Consider the following 24,668-nt stretch of genomic DNA (forward strand, 5'->3'; position numbering starts at 1 on the left):
CTTTTTATCATTTCAAAATGAATCATGTGCGGTTCATTCATTCAATAGTAGCCTAAGAAAGAGAAATACATTCACTGTTAACTTTACATTTTCTGATATCGTAGACTACATTTACAGAAGAAGACTATTGGTGCATTCATGTGGTCTGGGAATAATGCGGGAAACATTTTTTTCCCAGGGGAGAACGCCACCTCATGTGGAAACAAGACCTGGGAAACTTAATCCCAGGTCTTGTTTCCTGGGGGGGATTTAACCGTCCATATATTAGCACTGGGAATGTTCCCATTATTCCAACACCCCATGAATGCAGCATAATGATAGTAATGGCAAGCTAATGGTAAGCATGAGGTGATTGTGAAAGAAAGATATCAAGTGAAAAAACTGCAAATTGCCAAGTTCACATTAAAATAGCTGGACATCAAGGTCCACATGGGCTACAATTGAACTACAAAATGTGCCACCAACCTGAAATGACCCAGCCTTTGAAAAGGCCAGCCAATAACTCCAATCAGACCTTGGGTTTCGGGCATTTTAGAAGTATGAAGGTCTGTACCAATACTCCTACACAGTTACAATCCCTAATAGATAGATAGATAGATACTTTATTGATCCCCAGGGATCCATAGGATCCATAATATAAAGACAAACATACTGTATTTTAACATCATTACACTATACACTAACAGCTTAGGTTATCCTAGTCCCCATTCACAAGAGACATAATCACATACACATCACTAAAATGAAACCCCTCAAATTAATAAGCAGTAGATGAGTGCGATTGCATGAGAGTGTGATTGCAAAATCTTTAAGAAGTGAAGTGCAAGGCAGTCTGTCAACATAGTGTGGGCAGGTGAAGAGGGGAGGTCGCTTAATTCACACCCACGTAGGCACGAAACACTTCCTCAAATTTACCAGGTTTTTCCCCCCCACGAAGTCCACAAGGACTTTTCCTTTGTTGATTGGTGCTGACAGTTTGCTACAAGAAACATCAAAAATCATTTGTCAAGCTCAATCTATAATGGGAATTCATTTAGTTCCAGTTATATTTTATAATGAATCTGAATCACATGGAAAAGAAAACTAAAATATCAATATCTAGATATAAAATCTTTTTGTAAGATAAATCAATCAATCAATAGCATGATGAAAATTGAAACCATAGGCCTCGATCTCGATAGCAGTCTAGTGGTGCTTAGAGTTAGTGATGTTTTGGTTAGTGAGCTTTTATGTGAAAATTCATCTTGTCAGGCTGAGAAAGTCATGTGATTGCCTCATGATGAAAACCAGCCTACAAGGAAGCTGTGGACCAAAATATGTAATTTCATCTGACGTGGTAGTCGCAAAGAGGGAAGGATTCTAATCTCTCTCTTTTTTTTTGGGGGGGGTGGGGGGGTTATACACACAGGTTTTTAGTTTTAGATCAAAATAAAATGTTCAACCCCAGACAGATTTATTATAGCCTGGACCTAGACCAAATACAAATAGGCACGATGGCAGTGTTATTAACATAATCATAGGCTATTTATGAAAGGCCTCCCTCATCTTCCCTTACAATAACATCTTTAACATTTCGAACAGCCTTGATGCTGTTGGGATAACTAACAAACTACAACATCCCTTGTAAAGAACTACGACGCATGCGTTTACCATCATCCAGGAGGTATGCGTCAAACAGGGAGCGTCGGAGGGATGACGTTTACGGCTCCTTGGTACTTTACTATCGCATCAGTCGATCTTGCGATATGAAAGGTGTGGAATTGCTGTCTACGAGGAAACAGAAAGCGTACATTTAAGGCAGATCATTTGGAGAATAATTTAAGGTAAGACACGCACCGTTCTTTAATATGCAGTCTCGCAAGACAGCTGGGTGGGTCGACGGAAAGGCAATATGACAGGTCATTTGTTGTTAGCACAGCTGCTAACGTCACACTATTCTCCCCCCACGTCTGTTATGTCGAGCCTGCCTACCTATTCCATATTGTTATAGGCTACCGGATCGGACAGCGTGCTTTTTATTTCTCTCCTTTATTACTGAACCTGCGTTGAACGGCTGGCTATCTGCCCCGGCGAGCTTCACATGTTCCAGGCAGGTATCACGAGTGGCTTCTTCTTCTTCTTCTTACTAGGTCAAAATAGCCTTCGAGAGACAGCGGTCGAGAACATGCACACACTCACTCAGTTGTTTACACTTCCTGGTGTTTTAGAAAGATGTAGATATTTACACGGTACACAGCAACGCTTCGGACAATCTGCGTTTGCGTTTGCATGGAAATGATAACTACAGGAAAAATGTTGCATGCAATATGTTACAACTGAGGACACTCGACAATGGACGAACAGTGTAGTGGATTGTGTCTGTTACTTTGTTGCGCTCCAGTGAAGGCCGACAAGGGTTCTTTTCAGAGAGACGCACCAGTGCCCGGGCGGGTCTGTTGTTCCTCCGGCCAAGATGTCCTCCAGCTAGGCAGACACATATTAGGCATCCTCCTTGTACGAACAGTAGGCCTATGCAGTGGTGGAAGTTCCTTCCGGAATAGGCTATGTAACAAGGTCTGATCACTTCTTTTGTGTTCTTTATAGATCAGTGGGTCTGATGGGTTAGGAAGTGTTAGGCTATTTTATTAATGAGTGAGTCCCTTCAGTAGCCTACCTCTTTGCCCCTGGAATGTCATGTCTACTTTATGGGTTTTGCAGTTTAAGACTAACTGTTCATAGACTTATGTGGATATTTATTTTTTTATGGTTCATTTGTCCAACTGTCTGTCATCAGGTGCATCATGTGCATACACAATATATTTTCTTGACTTTAGTTTCTCGACAGAGTGGTATTTTCCATGCCACCGTGTATACCCTCAAACATACAGTTAACTCCTCATTCTACAACCTCATGATTATTGTCCTAAATCATTTTGTCCCCTTCTAGTTTTTGTAAAGTAACATTCCACGGAGGTCCACCAGTGTGTTCGTCTCTCCAGTAGTGAGGCAGTGGTGAGGTTCAGAGAGCCAGGATGAGTGGTGCTGCTCTGGGCATTGAGATCGTGGTGGTCTTCTTCCTGGCCCTCTTCCTGCTGCACCGCTATGGAGACTTCCGGAAGCAGCAGCGCATGGTGCTGTTTGGCACCCTGCTGGCCTGGTACCTGTGCTTCCTCATCGTCTTCATCCTGCCGCTGGATGTCAGCACGGTGGGTGTACCAGTTTGGATGATGGGCCAGGCTCTGCAGTCATAGTATGCAATAGTAATGGATCAGGTTTGGGGATGCTTTGACAAATCATTTCAAAGATCTCGTTCATTTTCTCATTTTCTCTTTCTGTCCATTTCTCTGTGGTCCCCTCAATCCCTCTCCCCCTTTCTCTCCTCTCTCTCTCTATACATATATTCTATGTGCTTTTATTTATGACTGTGGAAAACTGCCTGCAGACCATCTACAAGCAGTGCATCATTGACCACGAGGAGCATGCGGTGTCTCCAGCTACAGTGTTGTCCAACCAGACATCAGGAAATTCAACAGTCTTGCCAACAAAGAGGTCAGAATTATCATGTTTCCAGCACAGAACAATAGAGTCCAAAATGTGTTTGGTGAGGTGGAGTTTGGATTTTTTACTGCTATTCATGCCAACAATTTTGAGTTCACTCCATTTTTTATACCGGGCACATCCTGAGAAAGCAATTATACAGGCATTATGTAAGAGAATTACACAACAATGCTTGGCAGATTGATGCTGGCAGTGGCAGTCTTGTACAGAGCTTACATTGCACTCACGCTCAACTGTATGCCGTTGTTGTGTCCTAGCATTCCAAAAGCATGCCACAAGCCATGGAGCTACATTCCAAACGGGATCATGCCTGTGTTCTGGAGGGTGGTTTACTGGACCTCTCAGTGTCTCACCTGGTAAGAGCCAGCATGGCGTTTCTAAGCAGCCATGTCTCTTTCTCTAGACTTTTGTCCCTTTAGAACACACTACAAGTTTTGGCTAGATTGAAATCTGTAATGCTAGACTTGGTAAGATAGACAAATGTAATGTGAATCTTGCTTGGCTAGATCTGTGTAATGCTAGTCTTGAGTAGATAGGTATCTGATGCTAGTCTTTGTTTTAAAAAAGACGTCTCTGTAACAATTTTATTTGTGTTGATTTGTGAACGACCAGGCTGCTGTTGCCCTTCATGCAGTCGTACGCTCGTTCAGGGGGCTTCTCAATCACAAGCAAAATCAAGACGGCGCTCATCGAGAACGCCATTTACTACGGCACCTACCTGCTCATATTCGGCTCCCTTCTCATCTACGTGGCGGTGCACCCAGAGTGGCGTCTGAACTGGTAAATGCCCCACTGCACCAGCTTCCCAAACCCCACTCTCTCAACTGCCCCACTGCACCAGCTTCCCAAACCGCACTCTCTCAACAGATCTCTATCTGTAATTGTTTAAGACGTAAGCAACCAGAGAGCAAAGCCACTGGATTAACACTCCCTGTAATGTTTAACAAAACAATTTCTTTATTAAAAATGACTGTTAGTGCAGTATTATGCATTAACCCTTAGAACCCGATTGACGCAAAGTGCGTCAAAAAACACACCCTTTCTTCTCTGTTACATTGCTCCGCGACTGTTCATCGCAACGAGATAAAACCTTTATTGCATGACAGAGAAGAAGTGGGGCTTTCCAAAGAGACTACGCACTTGTCTGTACGATCAAGTATGAAAATACAAAAAAATCATGAAATTAAATCAAATTGCATCATATTTACAGTCTATACTTCTCTGCGTTCACCTGCGCACCCATTACTCTCGTTTGAATTACTCGCGAACCCGTGATCGCATAGATATGGCAAGCATATCAGATGAAAGATGAGAAACAGGGCTATCCATTGGTACCATGGATATCGATCTTTCTGGCTTATGAAAACAGACGAAGTGACTGCAAAATATTAACGTCATGTACACAAACCAACGCTGCACACCCATTACTCTCGGAGTAATTACTCGCGGACCCGTGATCGGATATATATGCCACGCATGTTAGATGAAAGAGGAGACACAGAGCTATCATTTGATACCAAATACATCCTTCTGGGTTATAAAACAGACGAAGTGACAGCAAAATAATAACTTCATATAGCTGGACTTACCCCACGTTTTTGTCTGTTTTTGTGGCAAAGCATGTTTATAATCCAACGCTATCGTGTGTTTCTCTATGGCAAAACATGTTCATAATCTGGTTTTGAGATCCTAGCAAATTCCTGCATGGCATCCAATTCAAGGCTCACATTGCATCCCAATTTGTTCAACAAAGAAACACCTTTTTTGCCTTTACTTTGTTCATGGCAATGCAGTAAAAAGTTGAGAATCATCATGAGTGCATACACCATAGTCACACATGCTAACAGGCAAACTTGGGTCAAGTCAGGTCAGATCAGTTCGTGTCACAGATATGGAGCGCAGAATTGTCATTTTTCATCGCTAAATAAAAAATGGCATTTATTTCCGTAAATCACACACCACATATTTCTGTAAATTGGTCAGCCCCAGAGTATCCCTCCAACATGACAATTATATTGCCCGTTTCAGGACAGTCAGCCCTACACACACATGAAATGCATGTAGAGCTATGAGCTTGCTGTGGTGAGATACAGGTCAAAATATAATAATTTTTATAATATGATTTTTATATTTTAATTCTTTAAAAATCAAAATAAAATCAATGCTAGTACTAATACATGAAATGATCAGATGGATCATGGCAGATCTGGATAGCCTAGACTTTGCTGAAAAAAACAATATATAATATGTGTGTGTGGCACTTACAATGACCAGAATAAATCCTTATGAATAAAGGTAGTGAAAATGCCCTAAAAACAGCTTAGGGTTCTAAGGGTTAAACACAAGTGTCAGATCCAATTACTATTTCATCATACCTTAACCTGCATTTGCTCTTCATTTGGCTTCGTGTTAAATCATTTTTGACCTAGTCATGTGACCCCTCCATCCAAACCTTCCTCCTGCATGTAGGTACGAGCTGCAGACCATTGGCATCACTGCAGCCAACACCTGGGGTCTGTTCCTGCTGGTGCTGCTGCTGGGCTACGGCCTGGTAGAGATCCCCCGTTCCTACTGGGACAACTCCCACCACGGACACCTCCTCGTCAAGACCTACTTCAAGCTGGCCAAGCTCATGACCGAGAAGGCCGACTCCGAGGAGAACCTGGAGGACGTCATGGAGGTAATCGCCATGACGATAAGTGAGAGGGCAGTGAAAGGGTATTTTGATGGAGGTGTTGATTTTTTTTAATCGGTGGAGTGGGCTCTAAAGTTTCTATCTCTAGTCCAAACCCTTGTGATTCCCTGTGCTAAGATTTGTCCAACTCCAATTTTCTCTATCTGCCTATTAGGAGGTGAGAAAAGTCAGTGAGTCTATCAAGTACAACCATCCACTGAGGAAGTACATTGACACCATTCTGAGGAAGGTAGGAAAATGTATTTACTGTAAAGAAGAGATCTCATATCAGTCCTGTCATAGGTGGAGGTTTTGTGTTGATGGTGGCCTTTCTTTTTAGTGCCCTGTTGACTATCAGGAGAAGATGGGCAGGAATATGGATGACTATGAGGACTTTGATGACAAGCGGAACACCTACCCCAGTGAGAAGAGTTTGGCCAAACTCCACAAACAGGTATGGGGAGAGGATTGCCTCACAGGGTTCCCACGGGTCATGGAATTTCTGGAATATCATGGCATTTTGGAAAGTCTATTCCAGACATGGAAAGTCAGGGAATTTCGTTGAAGTAGTTTAAAATTTACTTGCAAAAATACATTAATACAAATATTTCCACGCAGAATTGGTGCATACCTGGTTGTTCGCTTTACTGCTTGCTTGAGTAGCCCAACTTTGTTTATTCAATGCCTATTTATCATCTCCAGGTCTAAAAAAGTAAAAGATTCTTGAACGATATGGCTGCTGTGAAATTATTAAATTATTGTACCATTCATTATAGTAACTCATGGAAATTCAGGTTTTTTTGTCAGGGAAAGTCAGGGAAACACAAAGTCAGTGTTACACGACCCCATATGTGCTATTTGTGTGGTTGTCTGCATGCGTGTATTTCCACCATACTGGTTGGTAAAGCAAAGCAGTTGGTTAAGCACTGTTCAGTCTCATCCATAATTGGAGGTTGCCACATTTGGAGGAGAAGGTGCTGTGTGTTAACCTGACTCTCGCCAGATGAATTTCGTTCCGCCTAGCTCCATTCACATCCATCTGGGATTGGTTCCGTTGAGTGATTTCAGCACGAGATTGTCAATCAGGACGCAGGGCGGGAGTTTTATAGATGCGACGTAGCGTAGAAGCGACTTTGAGACTGTTCTCAGCGTCACACGTTGGCTTCGATGTGAGTGGTTGAAGTAGCACGTTAATAGATGACGGACAAGTGGCTTATCCAATCTTATGCAAGGATTTTTTAATAAGGCCCAGCCTTCTGAAGCACCACTCCAATGGATCAATCCCAGATTGATGAGTGGAGCTAGGCAGCACGAAATCCATCTGGCGAGAGTCAGGTTAGCTGTGTGTACCCAAAACATGCAGTGCTGCTGTTTTAGCATTGTCAACAGTCCCATGTTGGAATCATGCCAGAGCAGTGAATGCACTTGCTAAAATGTGTGTCATTATGTGTAATTATTTTGCATTGTGGACACAAATGAGAAAGTAAAGTGTGTGTGTGTGTGTGTGTGTGTGTGTGTGTGTGTGTGTGTGTGTGTGTCAGGTTATTTATGCAGTGCAGAGACACAACCGCACCCGTGTCCAATGGCAGATGCTGCTGGAGGAGGCCTTCCACCTCGAGGACGTGGCCAAGAATGAGACCAGCTCATCCCGCGAGTTTGTCCACAGCTTCGCCCCGTCCGAGCCACCGGGCTGGTTCAGCCGCCACATCTACACACCCACCGTTGGTAGGCCGTCCATGCCTCAGGCTCTTCACTCCCCAGAGAGAAGCAGCTTTATTACATATAGAGGAGGAAGTTGCAGTTCATATCCACACATATAAAAAAAATCCAAACATTAATGTTCCTAAGTAGAGTTATGAGTAAAAAAGTGGAATGCCACAGGAAAAAAATATTGAACACGCCTACTGAAATTTCTTAAATACTTTGTAGAAAACCCTTTATTTATAATGAGAGCTTCAAGGCATTTCCTCTATGACGAAGCTAATCAGTCGCAGTATTCAGGTGTGATTTTGGCCCATTCTTTTAAACAGATAGTCTTTTAATATTGAAGATTCCAGGGGTCCCTCTTGTAAATCCTGATCTTTAGGTAACTTCCAAAACTGTTCAATTGGATTTAAGTCAGGGCCTGAATTTCCTTTCTCTGAAACCAATTGAGAGTTTCCTTTGCTGAATGCTTTGGATCATTGTCCTGCTGGAAGGTCTAGCCATGTCTCATCCTCATTGTTCTGGTGGATGGCAAGATTCTCCCAGAAAAAATGGCTCCATTCATCATTTCTTCAACTGTATGAAGTCTGCCAGTACCATGAGATGAAAAACAGCCCCACACCGTGATGCCTCCACCTCCAAACTTCACTGTTGGTATGGTATTTTTAGGGTGATGCACAGTGCCATTTCTCCTCCAAATATGGTGTGTAGTATGACATCCAAAGAGTTACATTTTGCTCTCACCTGACCAGAATACATTCTCTCAGTATTTCATAGGCTTGTCCAAATGTTGTGTAGCAAACATTCAATGAGCTTCGACATGTTTTTCTCCAGTAATAGTCATGTGGGGTGAGCGTGCATAGAGGCCATGGCAGTGGAGTGCATTACCTATGATTTTCTCTGTAACAATTGAACCTGCTGCCTCCAAGTCTTTCTGAAGTGGTCCTTGGCTCTTAGGCTACACTTCTGACTATCCTTCTGACTTCCTGGTCAGAAATCTTGTGAGGACTGGAGATCCTGTGCATGGCCGATTGATGATGCAGTGATGTTCCTTCCACTTGCAGATAATGGCTCCCATGCTGCTTACTGGATGATTCTGAAGTTTTGAAATGCATCTGTAACCAGTTCCATTGATATGTTTTGCAACAATAATGTTGCAAAGGTCTTGGAAGAGCTCTTTGCTTTTACCCATCATGACATGTTTCTTGTGTGACAACTTGGTAATGAAAAACCTTTTTATAGCTCATCAATATGTACTAACCCAGCTTACATTAATTTGCACAGATAGGAGGGATAATTACTCTCTAACTATGTATAGATTCCAGCTCGTTCTTTGCCATTCCTTACCTTTGTGTACTGTTTTTTCTTAGTGTTCAATACTTTTTCCCTGTGCCATTCCACATTTTTACTCATAACTCTACTTAGGGACATTAATGTTTGGATTTTTTAATATGTCTGGGTTACCTAAGTTAATACTAATATCTGTAGAAAATTTTATGCGAATAGCCTCTCTGGAAGTATACTTACTGAAAAAAATGTTGACGTGTTCAATACTTATTTTCTCCGCTGTAACAGAAACAGCAGGACATAAAGCACTTATGAATATAAAAGTCATAAGTTCCAATTCCAGTACTCTCAAAAGCAACCAGAGTAGTACTCTCTCTCATACTTCATGTCTTCAGTGTGGTTTTCATCATCATGCATCAACAGAATACCAGAGACATATCTCACATTCCCAAAACAGTCTTCATCCAGATGTCATGATGAGCTATAATATAACTCCATGTTCTATATCTTTATCATGTTAGTCCTTGGTATAACAGTTACAGTAGTCTTCTCTGGCAGTGATACTGGGTTGAACCTGAGCGTGTCTGTGGGGGTGTTGGTAAAGTCCTTTTTCTGGTCCGGTTCTTGTACAGAGTGGTATTGGGAGTGCCTGCTGAAGCAGTGGTTCTACCGGGTGCTGGCCGTGGTGCTGTCCCTGTTCTCTGTGGCCGTGGTGTGGTCCGAGTGCACCTTCTTCAGCACCAAGCCCGTGCTCTCACTTTTCGCCGTCTTCATTCAGCTGGCTGAGACGGACTACAACTACCTGTACATCGAGGTAAGGAGTGTGCACTCCCAAGAGATATATTATTAATTGTGCAGTATAGCATTGTATTGTTTTTCTTCTTCTCTGGCATTGTATTTTGTGGTTAGTTTTTGTATAGTTCATGTGGGATATAAGAAATGAAGTAGCCATCCACTTTGAGATAATGTATGTTGATTTCTTGTTTTAGTTACTAGTTTAGTTTAGTTATGCTGCTTTTCTTTTAGCATGAGCGAAACTGAAAGCATTCCTCCTTTCCCCCAGATGGCGTGCTTTATCACAATCTTCTTCCTGTGCACCTGCGTGTACTCCACCGTGTTCCGCATTCGAGTGTTCAACTACTACTACCTGGCCCCACACCATCAGACTGATGCCTACAGCCTTCAGTTCAGCGGCATGTAGGTCACCGTTAACCTGCAAACAGCAAACCATGGGTCACTATGGCCCCCACACGCAATGTACTGTATATCTTACATTTGTCCCTGTTCTGCACACCTGTTAAACGTATAAGTAGGACTCTTGATCAGCTGAACATATCGTATAAAGCTAATCAGGAAAAGCACTATAATTAAGATAATATTATACACTGTTATTACAGTGATATTCAGTGCCATAAACCTGGTGAGTAAGACCGGGAAAGATAAAAGAAACACATTGCAGGGAAGTGCATGAATAAGAATCAGTAGTGTATAGTATGTATTCAGAGTTTGGATTCAGTCTAGGTGACCTTGTTTTATGATACCTTGAGTACTTGTGTGTCCTTCTTTAGGCTTTTCTGCCGTTTGACTCCTCCCCTGTGTCTGAACTTCCTGGGTCTGATTCACATGGACTCTGCAATTTCCCATCAGGCAAAGCAACAGACAGCCTACACCTCAGTGAGCATCTAATCTCTCATAGTTTGGACTAATCAACCTCTTCATAGATTACCCCACTAATCCCACCTCTGCCTTATCTGATGTCGTATAATGCTCTATAATAATCTATTTAAGATGGATGTCTGTGAGCTGTTTGTTTAACAATGAAAATGTAACAGCTTTTTACGTCCTTTGTTCTCCTTTGGGAAATAACTATTATTAACAATATATTCTTAATAATATTAACAAAATCATTTCAGTTTATCAATCTTTCATACAAAAGCCCTTGATGGGGCAGTGTATTGATAGTCTGTTAGATCAGTTGACAGAGCTATTCTGCATTGTAGGGCTTCACTGCTGATGTTTGGCTGACCATTAACGGTCTCCATAAAATTGATCTCAAACCGTTGCGTTGCATTGCGTTGCGTTGTGTTGTTTTTGGATTATGTTGTTGTTTTGTTTTTCTCAGTGTTATTGTTTTGTTTTGTTGTGCTGTTTACTGAAGGGCCTGTGCATGTGAACCCTATTTCTGTGAATTGTGATCTGACCTCAGCTTCTCTTCCTCGTCTGCTCCAGATCATGGGGTCAATGCGAGTCCTGTCTTTCATCGCCGACGGCTTCTACATCTACTACCCCATGCTCATTGTGCTGCTCTGCATCGCCACCTACTTCAGGTGAGGCCAGGGCTGAGCCAGAGGAGTATGTGTTCTAGCCACACTCTTAATCAGCCACACTCTTAATCACTTCAGTCAGCAAGAGGGGATGAGAATGAGATAATAAGAATGAGAGCTCTGTCATGTTACAAAAGTATGATGGAATGTGTGTGTGTGTGTGCGTGTGCGTGTGTGTGCGCGTGTGTGTGTGCGTGTGTGTGTGTGTGCGTGTGTGTGTGTGTGTGCGTGTGTGTGTGTGTGTGTGTGTGTGTGCGTGTGCGTGTGCGTGTGCGTGTGCGTGTGCGCGTGCGCGTGCGTGTGTGTACGTACGTGTGTGTGTGTGACATTTTCAGCCTTGGAACACGCTGTCTGAACCTCCTGGGATTCCAGCAGTTTATGGGAGACAATGAGTTGACCTCAGATCTGATTGACGAGGGCAAAGAGCTACTCAGACGAGGTTTGTTTCTCTTCCTATGACATTGACCATATCTGAGTATGTTCAGCATGCTGATGCGTTAGAGGGTTCATAGATTTGGCCTAACAGTTTGTCATTGCATTCATCTTTACCCAAACTCATGGCACAGAGAGAAGAAAGCGACAAAGACTAGAGGATGGAGAAAACAGAAGAAGAGTAAGTTTCCTTAACGGACAGACACATATTAATTAGGTAGATAGTCAGAGGGATTATGTTTTCTTTCAAATCATTTGTTAATGGAATAGATTTTCAGAAGTGACATAGAAAGATACTAATAGTCAAAGAAAGGTATTCTTTGGGCAGTGTTGTTAAAGTGGGAACAGTGGTCTAATCAAGAGGAGCAATTTAGAAATGCCTGAGGTTAACCTTCAACATGGGTTAGTCTCGTCTAGCCTTGCTGGCTAATGAAATGTCCTCTCTCACAGGAGTGGAGGGAGCGCTATGGCAACCGGGATCAGAGTGGGGCAAGAAGTATTCAGCAGTCTGAGATGAAGGAGACCAACTACTCTGACACAGCCAACGCCAACACCAACACCAACACCAGCACAGGCCCTGGCAGACGTAAGTCTCCCTACCTGCGTTGGCTTGCTAGTCTGAGCCAGCTCAGCGTCCTAAAAATCATAACAATGTGTGGGCATAAACATGTGTGAAATGTGGGGCATGGACCAGAATGCGATCTGCAGAATGTTTCTATGTGTTAGATGTTGTCTTGTTTAATTGTGTTGCACAAAGCTAACTCCTCCTCTTGTGACCAGAAGCCAAGTACACTCGGACCAGCAGCCAGGCCGAGAGAGACTGCATCGAGCTCCTGGATGACGCAGAGCCTCTGGACTTCAACGCTGATGTGCCCACTGATGACCCACTGGGAGCAGAAGCCGGCAGGTTAGTGTTCCACTAGGGCTGTGCATGCATGTGTGTGTTGTTGTTCTCTGACCGCATTTCCTCTCTCTCCCTTGTGACCCCAATATTTGAGAATATCCCCAAACTCACCATGTGACTTACTGTTTATGGGTCGAGACTGGTTGGCCACAGGCTGTCATATTTCTATTGCCAGTCATGCAGCAGCTTTTTAAATTCAAATGGACTTCTCATGCAGTCACAAAACCGCATACAAAACTGATGCCCTTTAGTTTTATAGTACTCTCAGCTGAAAAAGTCTGGAGTTTGTTCAGCTCCACCACCATGCACAAAATGGTTCATTTAATTGCTTTTAGATAGAAGGTCCTGACCCATCCAGCTGGGTCCTGTTGGGGTGCTTAATGCTGCACTATGATATTCCAGTTCTAGTCTTCTTGCCATGCCAAAGACTTTTCACAAACTGTTTCTTTTGAAAAGGTTGTTTTTTTTCTCTCACAAACTCGCCTTTTTTCCACAGTAGGCACACTGGTGGGAGGTACTTGTCCATGTCGTCTTCACGGAGCCGAATCTTCGATGACGTCTGAGATGAACATTAGAACCTTAAAACAGAAGGAACAAAGGATGAGAAAGAAAGAAAGAGAAAGAGTCACAGAGCAGTGCAACCCTCCTCTCCCCCACCAGTCCGACACACAGAGAAGGAACCAGGGCAGTACTGTCTATGTATTTGTATATGCATGTTGCTTCCTCAGCCTCTGGTGAATGTAGAACACAAATGATTTCCCTCAAACACTTTACACAAAGTCACTGCTTGGATAGTGTGTCTGTCTAACAAGTAGGTCGATGTGTGTGGTGGCTGTCAAGCAGGTCTGATGACTGTCATCGAGGAACAAAATACTCCTGAGCAGAGTCAGTATTGTGGCCTGTTTTGATCTAGAAGTGGATCCCCAGCTGTATTTGTTTGTTTGTTTTCATTTTTGTCTGGAGATATATATTTACATTTAAATTACTGTAAGATGATTTATAAGGCCAAATGCTGGTTGAGTGCAACAAAATGTTCATTGTGTTTCCAATTTGTATGGATGTGATGTCACTGGATAGCCAAGTCTCATTACTGTTCTACACTCTAATGGTTACTCCCCATAAATACTGAAGGATGGTTGGATACAAGCTACTAAAAGGAGGTATTTATTCTGTGTATTGAAAGAAAATTAAGAGTTATAAAGCTACCCATTCATACCTGGCTTGCCATGTTTGTATGTCAAATCTGAAGAATTGAAGTACATCTTTTTTTGTTTTTGTATTACAACTCGTCACAGCTGTTAAACTTTTCTATGGCTACTGTGTTGGCCGACACCATGGTCTGTCTAATGCAGAAGTGTGTTTAGTCTGTCACTACCCTCCATTTTGAATTTGTGTTGTGAACCAAGGTAACCTGAAACATTCCATCCTAAGTTTTTGCTTAACCATGCCTCATGTGCTCCATTAAGTTTGTCTTTCCATAGAAGTCATCCAATTTAAAGGTAGTACATGTTGTATATGGGAGATATGCTGAATTCTATTGTCAACCCGTCTGTCATATGATTTGAAAGGTTTATGTTGTTACATGCTAGCTTTGTATTTATTTATGGTTTATTTGTTTGTTTGTTTGTTTGTTTTTGAATTGGTTCAAACTGTGCCAATTTGATACTGTTAACTAAATGTTCATGCCATTTTGATTTTGTACAGTATTTATAACAGGGGTTTTTTAATAATCATTTTGAAAGATATTGTAATGAAGTGACCTTGTACAGTGTCCGAACCAGATGTTTTTCCTAATGTGCACCTTCACTTGTCATTATTATGCAGTCAGCTCACTGCCTAATCAACATGGTGTAGTTGAGGAAACGTGAGATTCTATGGAATTTTGCAAATAACCCATTTGAAAATATGTTTTATTTTTAAGGGCTATTGTAGAAATGACAAGAGATATCAAAGTGTAAATGTTACTGAAATTGAACTGATGGCAGTTTATATTAGTATAAATTACTAGAAGCAAGAATATTTTGTTTTTGTGTTTTTTTTTTCCTGGAGAATAATTGTCAGACTTGTAGTAGTTGTACATTATTTACTTTGATTTTATTGTGTACTCGTATACCCTTTTTGTAAGTGTGGCCTTTATCATGGTTACTGCAGGGTTTTTACTAAGTTTTGTTTTTGTTACGTTTAGTTTTTCATGTCACTCAAAATGTACGTCTTCAGCCATTATGAGCTTGTGTATTTAGACTAAATCAAGATTATATTGGATAATCATAGATTATTATGGTTGGAAATGGAACCCTAAAATTCATCTCTCCATCTGAATGATCAAAGTGATTGGCATTTTCGCAAACTTTTTTTTGTTAGAATGCTTACTTCAAACATATTGTCAATGATGATGGCAGTAATTTAGGAAAGTACAATGTGATACATAGGCCATCCAGACTGTGAATACTCTGGTGAATACTCTAGTCTGGTCATGACCACACTAAGTAATAGTGAGCAAACTCAAAATGGCACTTGTTATCTTAACAATAATTGGACCATTTTGACAAATCTGGTCCCCAACTGATCCCTCTTGTAGGAGAGAGATATTTGGATGTTACACAGCTGTGCAGCTTCACTGCTGTCGCCTGCTCTCCTGTGGAGACAGCTCTCTGTCTGATTCTGGGTTTCTGCCATGAGGTGTCTTAGGTGACACTGTGGTTGATTATTTCAGTTTATATACGCCAGTCTGGAGTTGATCTTGTTCTCGTGCTCTTGTAATGTACAGTCTATGTTCACACCAAATGCAAGTCAAATTATAATTTGTATCCATTTCACCTCCAGAAATGGGTTTTGTAGTGTATGAATACTTGTCTACAAGAGTAATGATTTTGGATGATGGTAGTGATTGATTTCATTTATCCACATGCATGAGTGTCTGCCAATGCTGTAGGCTCCAATGTAAACAGATGTAGGTCTAGATCTCTCATGTCTGTTACTAACATTGTATTTATTATTTTGAATGAATAGTGAATCTGGAAATCTACTGCAGATGTAACTATTAATCGGTTCACATGTATGTTGATGTCAGTTGCCCATATACACTGGAAAAATGTATGTAAAAACTGAAGTTGATCCTCAGTGTTTTGTGCATATGTATGCAATCTATATTATTTTTTTGAAATGATAAACAAAATAAAATAAGTCAAAACATTATTCAAGTTCAACATCTTCCGTCTATATGCTTCATGTGCCATTGCAATGCAATCCCATAGACTGTATAAATGTGCAATCCATTTGGCAATAGCCTACACACCTGACAGTTAGTGGTATCCAAAAGCATCAGCTACTAACTCAAGATGATTACCGTCTGAGCCAATCACAACAGAGAATGTGTTTCCTTGGAAACAGTAGAACGCTCAAACTAGGGGAGGAGCCAGTTCCACTTCGGGTAAGTTTGCTGCTCGACTGTTTTGATGAAAATAAAAGCTGATCGGTGAATGTTGATTTGTATGTTTCCGGTTAAATATTCTAGAACATTATTTTTTCACTTTTGCATGGATTACAAATTTGAGTCATTTGTCATTACGCCTGTAGCTTTGTCGTGTAATTTCTCTAAATGATGCCAATGGTGTCACCTGAGCACAGGCCGCGCATCTGTGAAGTTGACATTTGCAAGCCTTATCAGTTGGCAAGACAGGACAGGTTGTCTTATGCCTGGATGTTGCTCTGATGTTGCAATATGTAGATATTTTGTAATGGATTTCTTTAGAATTGCTGTCGGTAGCCTATTTCATCGTTTAGACCACCCCGCAGAAATTGCCTGACCTTCGAAAATGAAAAGCCTAATGTTAAATGAAAGCATATCAATATTCTAATGTCAATCCATGTAACTTATTTATAATCTATTATTGATATCGTAGACGTTGGAGCTGCAGAGTGGTGTCATTTGCCCTTACAGGAAGTCAAGACCATGGCAGGGACAGCGCGACACGACCGGGAGATGGCGATAAACGCCAAGCGTCAGTTATCGGCTACCTCAGATCCTGTGGAGCGGTTGAGGCTCCAGTGTTTGGCAAGGGGGTCAGCTGGAATCAAAGGACTGGGCAGGTAGCCTGAATATCCTATCCCTTTCTCCAGCCAATGTAGCTAATATTCTTACAGTGTCTTACACTTTTAAATGTTTGTAGTCAACTGTATTTTGTGGTAAATTTGGTTATAGGTATTTTGACTCAATCATTTGTGATAGGCTATGTCCCTTATTTGTCATTCCAAGGACTTTCAGGATTATGGATGATGACAACAGCCGTACTTTGGATCTGAAGGAGTTTCTGAAGGGGTTAAATGACTATGGCGTTCTGATAGAAAAGGAAGAAGCTCTTAAACTGTTCCAGCACTTTGACAGAGATGGCAGCGGCCAGATTGACTTTGATGAGTTTCTGATTACACTAAGGGTGAAGCCGTTTCAAAACATCTTATTCATATCATATCAGCAGGATGACTCTTGGTGGAGATTAGTCTGTTGTCTAACCATCTTGAATATTGTGTGATTGCAGCCACCCATGTCCAATGCTAGGAAAGAGGTGATCATGCAGGCGTTTAGAAAGCTCGATAAGACAGGCGATGGGGTCATAACCGTTGAAGATCTTCGGGGCGTGTACAATGCCAAAAACCATCCTAAATATCAAAATGGAGAATGGACAGAAGACCAAATATTCCGGCAGTTTCTGAACAGTTTTGACTCCCCCGATGACAAGGATGGAAAGGTATCATTTACTCTTATCATATGATTTCATATTATTTTCATACTCCTACCAATACAGACTAGTACAGTATGGAATCATCTGTGTTAGAATATGAGTAAAAGCAATAACAAAGTGTTGTGAAATGACAATTCTTTTCCTGCAGTTACCAGAGGGGACTCAAAGCAGATTTTTCAGTGACACTTGTGGTTGTTCTGTATTTCCAATGCCCTAGGTGACAAAAGAAGAGTTTATGAATTACTATGCAGGTGTGAGTGCGTCCATTGACACAGACATCTACTTTATAATAATGATGAAAAATGCCTGGAAGCTCAATTAGCATCTAAAGACATTCTTCTGAGGGTGAAGAGATGACACGTGAGACATCGTCCTCCATCTTTGAATATCAGATTATCAAATCAAATTAACCGTAGCAAATCCTCAAATCTCTCTGCTGTTAGATTAACCGACAGTTGAATCATCACTGTAGTGAATGAAACTAAGTAATGATTAACCACTGTGAACTTAACATCAAAGCATGAAGGGCAACATTAGCACTGCCTACATTCATAGGCATCATGTTTTTCTCATGTTTGACATGAATGCATATGTTGATTGGACATCCTACCTACACCTACTGCAAATAACACTATTTCTAATGAACACATTTGCATTTATGCAAATTATTGCATTTACTCAGAGAAGTTGCCCTTCATGTTTGTCTATCATCTGAACTAACCTACAGTATGCACCGCTCTTTAATGTTGCTTTGGGTATTTCCACTAACTATAGACTCATGAAAGACACCTTCTCTCTCCCATAGGGTCTGCTGCATGAATGCTATCCTTAATGTGTGTGCTCTCTCACAGTGAAATGAACCCGTCTTACCTTCTTATGCTTAGAGGCTGTGAAAACCCCAATGGGCCGGAAGGCAACTAACCAGCTCTCTGCAGCTTCTCTCTTTGACTTTTGGGGGGAGATATGTGGATTCAGTGTGGGAGTACTGGCAACTTTCCATTTTCCCCAGTTGATGGTGTGCGTGCAATGTCATCTTTGTGTGTGTGTGTGTTGTAAGCGTGTGTGTTTTCCCTTTGTTGTCGGTGTAGGTCACCAAAGAGGAGTTCTTGAACTACTACTGTGGAGTCAGTGCCTCCATCGAGAGTGACGTCTATTTCATTCTGATGATGAGAAATGCCTGGAAACTCTGATTGTGCCATACCAATAACCCATGTGCCTATTTACTAATTAATTCTCAATGTGTACTGTGTATGAAAATGATGTATGCCACAATGTTATATGGAAACCTTCAAGGGGGGAAAAGTTATATTATGCTGTATAATTTTGAAAAGCTCTTGAATTGAAAGCTTTTTGAAAGCTCTTGAACATTGTAGTTGTTCTTTATTGCTTAAGAGCTGTAATCATTCGTATGATCTGCAGTAATGCCTTTCATTTTACTTTCAAGATCATGTTTTTGGTAAACTTTGTACTGTGTAGTTGAGTGTTTATTGTACCTCAATAACAAGCCTTTGCAGTGTGATTTCATCATCTTGCGGAGCTGTGTAGCATTTAGTTGTGTAACAATCAGTCATCACATCTCTGAAGTGTGAGAATATACAGTATACACTACTTGACAGGAGTCTGTATTTTAGTTGTGCCTGACTAATTAAAAGTCTAGATGATATTACTTTGAGCTTTGAAAGGTCATCTTTATTTCAATGTTAAAGTAATGCAGACAAAACAACCAACACCTGGAACCGAAAACAACAAAGCAAGTAGAGAGGCGCTCATCTTCCAGATTAAAGGGCCAAGAAGTAGTTTATTTGTTAAACATAAAAATGCTTCTTGGCGTGCCTTAATTGTGCAATTGCTGTTAAAAAAAAGTGTTGCTTTGCATGCTGTTCATCTTGATTCTTTGTTGAACTAGTGCAGTTACATGTGGTGAAACAGACAAGTATGTACTGCATGCAAAGGAACATTGGAATGGACAATGGTTACTCTGTCCTCAAACATTACCGTTCAACCTCTTGAAGCATGTATGTATATGACAATAAAATACTACATTTAACCTTTAAAACCATACCATAAACAAAAACAATAAGGTGTCTACAACAAAACATTGTAATATATGACAATGATTTTGAGAATATGGAAGTAACTGTAAGTGCAAATTGTGTGTAAATAGTATGTAGAGCACAAGTACAAGCAAGCCACTTCATTTGCAGGACCAAGGTCAGTACAATTAGCTGAACACATACCTGTGCTACATTCAGACGCTCTTTACAAAAAAGTTTAGAGCATTAAAAAAAAAAAGCCTGAGCAGATAAAGTGGAATTTGTGTTGGATCCCACAAGGCAACTATCCCAATCATGTTGCTGATATGACTCGAGAAATAAGCATGCTAGTGACAGCATGTCTGGTGACAGTTTTAGAACTTGTTTCAGTTTTAGATGGCCGCTAATAAGCAGTGTTGTGCGAGAGTTAATTAACGCTTCAGTGAAATCCATCTCTCCTCTCTGGAGCAGGTACAGTGTCGGTTCCTATTGGAAATGTCCGGTAGTGGTTGTGGTAACACCTGGTGCAATTCGCAGAGGTTCATGGACTGTTTGCATGAACTATAAAACCTTAACAAGCAGCAGTTGATCATTCCCTTGCATGGAAGAAAAATAAGCAGCTACAGGTCGGCCATGTTGAACCAGAGTCTGTGTGACCATAGTTTTTTTATGTTCACCTGAACAGGATCAAACCTGAGGCAACCGATCAGCCATTTGTTAGACTGATCAGCTGAACTGGTTGCTGGCAGGCTGCCGCATGGTCATAAGGAAAACCAGTAGGCTGTACAACTTCCTATTCCTTTCATTTGACTTCTCTCCAAACCTACTGTGTCTTGAAGAGGCAAGACATTGTGACGTAGGCCTCGTCCTTACATTCTCGCTGCGGTACACAGGTGCTCGTCAAGGAGGGGTCTCCAGAGCTGTGTCCAGAGTCCACTGTGGGGGCCGCCTCCCCCAGAAACCTCAGCCCCGCGCTGGACACGTCCGCCCAGTCTCGCCGGTCCTCCAGTGGCCCGTCCTCGCCCCGCAGTGTGCACTGTGACCCGTCGGAGCTGCCGTCGCCCGGCGGAACCTGCCAGAGGAGGACCTGGCTGAGTTGACTTGGGCAGCGGCTCTGGTTGTCAGCTCCTCGTCCGTCAGTGGACTCGGCGAGCGGTTTGTCCTCCCCTGCCTCGTCCAGCTGGTTGATGTGAAGGTCGCTGAAGATCTCCGGGTTGAAATTCAGAAGCAGGCCCTGTGGGCAGACATTTGAAAGATAGGGCTACTCATGGGGAAGTGTATGAATTTTTTTGAGTTCATAAAACTGCTTTCATTTAGTTGCACAGAAACACAATGTTCATTGGCTCTGTCTTCATTTGGAGTAAAGTGTTCAATGAGAGCACATTGTGAAAACTATTTAAAACATTAAGTTGTTACATCACATAGTTGCTGTGCACCAATCCAACAGAGCTGGAGATGCAGTGAGTGAAACTTAAAATGTGACAAATTGGCTATTTACAGTAAATAATTATATACTGCATATCATAAAAGGTGTCCAGAATTCATACCTTGTTAAATTTCTGCATATGGACGAGGGTCGTCTTGGGATGTGGCACATTTGGCAAGATGTAGGCTTTAAGTCTAGTAGGAGGAAAGGGTTGAATAGCAGAGAGGTGAGTGTGAGTGAGTTGGCAGTGGGGGCCAGATGTCAGCAGTGGAATGAACAGGTGTGTCAGACTCACTCTTTCCTCCGGAACCGGGTGATCAGGCAGATGCCAAGCAGCAGTATGGCAATGGTGGAAAAGATAATGGAGTACAATAGGGCACCATCTTTTCCATCAACTAGAAGAGCCACTATGAAAGCTATTATAAGAATAATAAGAATTATAAGTTATTATAATAATAATAATAATAATAATAATAATAATAATAACTATGCAACTAGAAGCGTATATTTTTTTTCAACCTCTGTCCACTGTGAAGTTTTCCGTATGGCTCCAATCTGACCAGGGTCCACTGAAATAGTTCCCGCCCGGTTTGACCAATGCTCTCACCGAAAACTGTGAGCCAGTCTTCACATCTCCAAGCTGTTCACGTTCAATGATGAAATCCTCATATGAGTACGTATAGTTCTAAGGAGTGAGGGGCAATGGCAGGACGTCAAATCAAGTAATTAGATAACATTTGGAGTAAACATAGGTATAAACATTGAGCTTAGCATGACGTCCTGGGCACATTGAAACAGGTTACAAACAGGTTACATTGCCCATCAAAATCTTTGACACAGAAAACCATAAATAATTTCCCTAGAGCTATAAATATTATCCAAAATAGTTAACACAACTTCAGTTCTTCTACCTCCTCTCTCACACTGTGATGCAGAAAGGTCTATCAAAGCAACACACTGAAGCAGTTGCACTTGCAACATTTCTCTAGCTGGCTATAAATAGAATGAATGGGACTGAATGACCATACAACATAGGCAATCTTCATTCAAACTAAGCCATACAGATCCTTGGATAATAGGTTAAAATAGAGAACAGAAAATAAAAACAGATGTTCACCTTACGACTTGTTGCATTCCAGATTTGCACTAGAAAATTGAAGTGTTTCACAAAGTCATGCCTGTATCCATTACAACTTATTTTTACATCTCCTGAGTTTTTCAAATATGTGGCTGTTATATTCTGTGGTGGTGGAAGCTTGACTGTCAAGACAGAGAGAGAGAAAGAGAGAGAGAGAGAGAATAAAACAGTGCACAAATAATGTCTGTCAAAAGGTATGTGAGAATTTAATACACAGTCCCAAACAATTTAATTTTGTACTATCTTCTCAGGAAATGTGTGCTGTCCTCACACAGTAATGTGTATCAGATTCCCCCCCTCCACACACACACACACACACACAAATGCTTCTGATGCTTACCTATATCAATCATATTTATATCAATCCTCTCTTTGCCTTGAATGGTGAGTATATGTTTAGCCAATATGTTATCAATGACTGCAGTAAAATAAGATCCATTCAAAGTTGAATTCCAACACATAGGATTTCCTTCCTCTGAGCTGAAAGTCATCAACAGATCACAGATTAGGCAGAGAAACAGAATAAAATGTAGGCTATGCCTATATTTATTTAAAATGTTCAGTGTCATTCAACCTGCCAAAATATGTTTTAGTCAAGTTGTGGAAAAAATAAAACTACAAAAACTGCTTTCTTCATGCTCTCATTGTATGATGTTGGTTATTACCGAAGACTAATTTGGGTGCCAATAGGGTCGTCAGGTAAAGAACAGGTTAAATAGTTGACTTTGAGGCTGATCTCAGAAAAGCAAGGCACATCAGGCTTATCAGGCACATCAGGCTCTAGGGCAAAAGCACAGAGTAAAATACAATACAATACGCCACACTAGATCCATTAGATTAGACATCCAATATCACATAATATCCAGATCTTGTAAAAAGTAAAGTATTCATATACAGTGCTGGCCAAAAGTATTGGCACCCATGCTAAAGTTGACTGAAAAGAGGCATATAAAATCATCTTTTGGAAATTGAATAATGTATAATAAATAAATGTTCTTCCTTAAAATACAGGGGTCATAAGTATTGGCACCCCTATGTTAAATTCCCATAGAGACAGGCAGATTTTTTATTTTTAAAGGCCAGTTATTTCATGGATCCAGTATACTGTGCATCCTGATAAAGTTACCTTGGCCTTTGGAATTAAAATAGCCCCACATTGGCATGGGTGTTATTTCAGTTAGCCTATTAGCTGGTTTGATTTGCATTGAGCTCAATGAGCATCAAACCAGCTAATAGGCTAACTGAAATAACACCCATGCCAATCTCTAGGTATGGTTAAGGGTATGTGATGATGTGGGGCTATTTTAATTCCAAAGGCCAAGGTAACTTTATCAGGATGCACAGTATTCTGGATCCATGAAATAACTGGCCTTTAAAAATAAAAATCTGCCTGTCTCTATGGGAATTTAACATAGGGGTGCCAATACTTATGACCCCTGTATTTTAAGGAAGAACATTTATTTATTTATGATACATTATTCATTCACTAAGAAAATTGGTGTCCTTAAAGGTTAGATATTTCCTCATTTTTCACTTAAGGCATTAAGATCAATTTCCAAAAGATGATTTTATATTCCTCTTTTCAGTCAACTTTAGCATGGGTGCAAATACTTTTGGCCAGCACTGTATTCATATATTGAGTAACACATAATATACTGTTGGCCCACATGACTGGGGTTAGCATCAGGATTTCAGCAGGGCTAGGTGTTAATCCTGGGTATCGAAATGTATCATATAATACAGTATTGTTACAATGTAAAAGGGCCAGTATAATATGCAATTCGCATGTATGTTTTGAATGCAAAGTTTTGAATCAAAATATCAAACAAGAATACAACAATATTACAACAGTATGCAATTGTAATGACACCCCTCCCAAGTCAGCCGCCAAATTGAACTTCTGCATCTTTCACCGGACATGCAGGAGAGATGGACCAGAGATTTACACAAGAACAAGAACATTACACGAGTGCTCTCTCAAGTGACTGTTGACTCATCAGACGAACAGAGGCATGAAGAGATTGTGTGAGAAGTGCATGTGGCGAGACTCGACTCACCTGCATCTGGATCTCCATCAGTTTCTCCTCCTCCGCTCTGCGCGTGGCCAAGGGCCGGGAGCAGGAGCGCGAGCAGGAGCGTCCACACTTCGGGCGCCATCTCACCTCATACCACCGGCACCGTCAGGCACGCACCGCACACAACTCCGTGGCAGCGAGACACAACAGCGTTCGTCTGCTCAAACCACGGGAGACGCAGCGTCTGACTCAGATGCGCTCCCTGTCCTCGCGCTTACCGCCACTGCTGAAGGGGAGGAGAATGTGGTGGAGATAGAGTGAGTGAGCGAGTAAGTGAGAGAGCGAAAGAGAGAGCAGGAGAGGTTTGCGGGTCTACAGTTAACAGGAAATTGCTCTCATGCAAGTACTACTCTAAAAAAAACAACATTAAATAAGAAACAAGAAATGGATTGCAG

The 24,668-nt window shown here is 41.4% G+C and overlaps 3 protein-coding genes across 11 annotated transcripts; 2 read left to right on the plus strand and 1 right to left on the minus strand.

Annotated features, from left to right (window-relative positions):
• The first annotated feature begins 1,669 nt into the window (after nucleotides 1-1,669).
• On the plus strand, nucleotides 1,670-16,068 carry lmbrd2b (LMBR1 domain containing 2b). Of its 5 annotated transcripts, none has more exons than XM_042059571.1 (18): nucleotides 1,670-1,823; nucleotides 2,927-3,185; nucleotides 3,422-3,528; nucleotides 3,795-3,893; nucleotides 4,150-4,317; nucleotides 6,007-6,217; nucleotides 6,387-6,461; nucleotides 6,552-6,665; nucleotides 7,753-7,936; nucleotides 9,835-10,016; nucleotides 10,266-10,399; nucleotides 10,771-10,876; nucleotides 11,432-11,529; nucleotides 11,862-11,965; nucleotides 12,093-12,139; nucleotides 12,409-12,544; nucleotides 12,739-12,865; nucleotides 13,359-16,068. In XM_042059571.1, exons 2-18 carry the CDS (start codon nucleotides 3,012-3,014, stop codon nucleotides 13,423-13,425), a joined length of 2,133 nt encoding a protein of 710 aa, XP_041915505.1. In that variant the 5' UTR covers nucleotides 1,670-1,823; nucleotides 2,927-3,011; the 3' UTR covers nucleotides 13,426-16,068. The 5 variants fall into 5 exon arrangements, with proteins under 5 accessions (XP_041915505.1, XP_041915508.1, XP_041915509.1 ...); XM_042059574.1 differs by having other exon boundaries at nucleotides 13,362-16,068; XM_042059575.1 differs by having other exon boundaries at nucleotides 12,742-12,865.
• Nucleotides 16,069-16,265: 197 nt separating this feature from the next.
• Nucleotides 16,266-19,267, plus strand: capslb (calcyphosine-like b). 5 transcript variants are annotated; one of them, XM_042059582.1, is made up of 6 exons: nucleotides 16,266-16,292; nucleotides 16,803-16,951; nucleotides 17,118-17,295; nucleotides 17,398-17,607; nucleotides 17,819-17,961; nucleotides 18,690-18,798. In XM_042059582.1, the coding sequence occupies exons 2-5, from the start codon at nucleotides 16,815-16,817 to the stop codon at nucleotides 17,921-17,923; spliced, it is 630 nt and encodes a 209-aa protein (XP_041915516.1). In that variant the 5' UTR covers nucleotides 16,266-16,292; nucleotides 16,803-16,814; the 3' UTR covers nucleotides 17,924-17,961; nucleotides 18,690-18,798. The 5 variants fall into 5 exon arrangements, with proteins under 5 accessions (XP_041915516.1, XP_041915515.1, XP_041915514.1 ...); XM_042059581.1 differs by having other exon boundaries at nucleotides 16,283-16,292; nucleotides 16,765-16,951; XM_042059580.1 differs by lacking the exon at nucleotides 16,266-16,292 and adding an exon at nucleotides 16,400-16,434 and having other exon boundaries at nucleotides 17,819-17,852; nucleotides 18,690-19,267.
• A 112-nt stretch (nucleotides 19,268-19,379) lies between these two features.
• On the minus strand, nucleotides 19,380-24,510 carry il7r (interleukin 7 receptor). The gene is made up of 8 exons (XM_042059577.1): nucleotides 24,256-24,510; nucleotides 22,864-22,978; nucleotides 22,539-22,678; nucleotides 22,178-22,320; nucleotides 21,580-21,745; nucleotides 21,356-21,476; nucleotides 21,182-21,254; nucleotides 19,380-20,868 (listed from the first exon to the last, which is right to left on the minus strand). The coding sequence occupies exons 1-8, from the start codon at nucleotides 24,353-24,355 to the stop codon at nucleotides 20,458-20,460; spliced, it is 1,269 nt and encodes a 422-aa protein (XP_041915511.1). The 5' UTR covers nucleotides 24,356-24,510; the 3' UTR covers nucleotides 19,380-20,457.
• Between the last annotated feature and the right edge of the window lie 158 nt (nucleotides 24,511-24,668).

Source organism: Alosa sapidissima, chromosome 13 (assembly GCF_018492685.1).
Source record: "Alosa sapidissima isolate fAloSap1 chromosome 13, fAloSap1.pri, whole genome shotgun sequence".
Classification (NCBI taxonomy): Eukaryota; Metazoa; Chordata; class Actinopteri; order Clupeiformes; family Clupeidae; genus Alosa; species Alosa sapidissima.

Excerpts from the sequence above, each read along its gene's own strand:
- lmbrd2b (XM_042059571.1), top strand. The coding sequence starts at position 3,012 with ATGAGTGGTGCTGCTCTGGGCATTGAGATCGTGGTGGTCTTCTTCCTG. Across the intron at positions 10,877-11,431 it reads AACAGACAGCCTACACCTCA|ATCATGGGGTCAATGCGAGT; the intron begins GTGAGCATCTAA and ends CGTCTGCTCCAG. Across the intron at positions 11,530-11,861 it reads TGCATCGCCACCTACTTCAG|CCTTGGAACACGCTGTCTGA; the intron begins GTGAGGCCAGGG and ends TGACATTTTCAG.
- capslb (XM_042059582.1), top strand. The coding sequence starts at position 16,815 with ATGGCAGGGACAGCGCGACACGACCGGGAGATGGCGATAAACGCCAAG. Across the intron at positions 17,296-17,397 it reads AGTTTCTGATTACACTAAGG|CCACCCATGTCCAATGCTAG; the intron begins GTGAAGCCGTTT and ends GTGTGATTGCAG. Across the intron at positions 17,608-17,818 it reads CCGATGACAAGGATGGAAAG|GTGACAAAAGAAGAGTTTAT; the intron begins GTATCATTTACT and ends CCAATGCCCTAG.
- il7r (XM_042059577.1), bottom strand. The coding sequence starts at position 24,355 with ATGGCGCCCGAAGTGTGGACGCTCCTGCTCGCGCTCCTGCTCCCGGCC. Across the intron at positions 22,679-22,863 it reads GGCACCCAAATTAGTCTTCG|CTCAGAGGAAGGAAATCCTA; the intron begins GTAATAACCAAC and ends GATGACTTTCAG. Across the intron at positions 22,321-22,538 it reads TATAAATATGATTGATATAG|TCAAGCTTCCACCACCACAG; the intron begins GTAAGCATCAGA and ends CTGTCTTGACAG.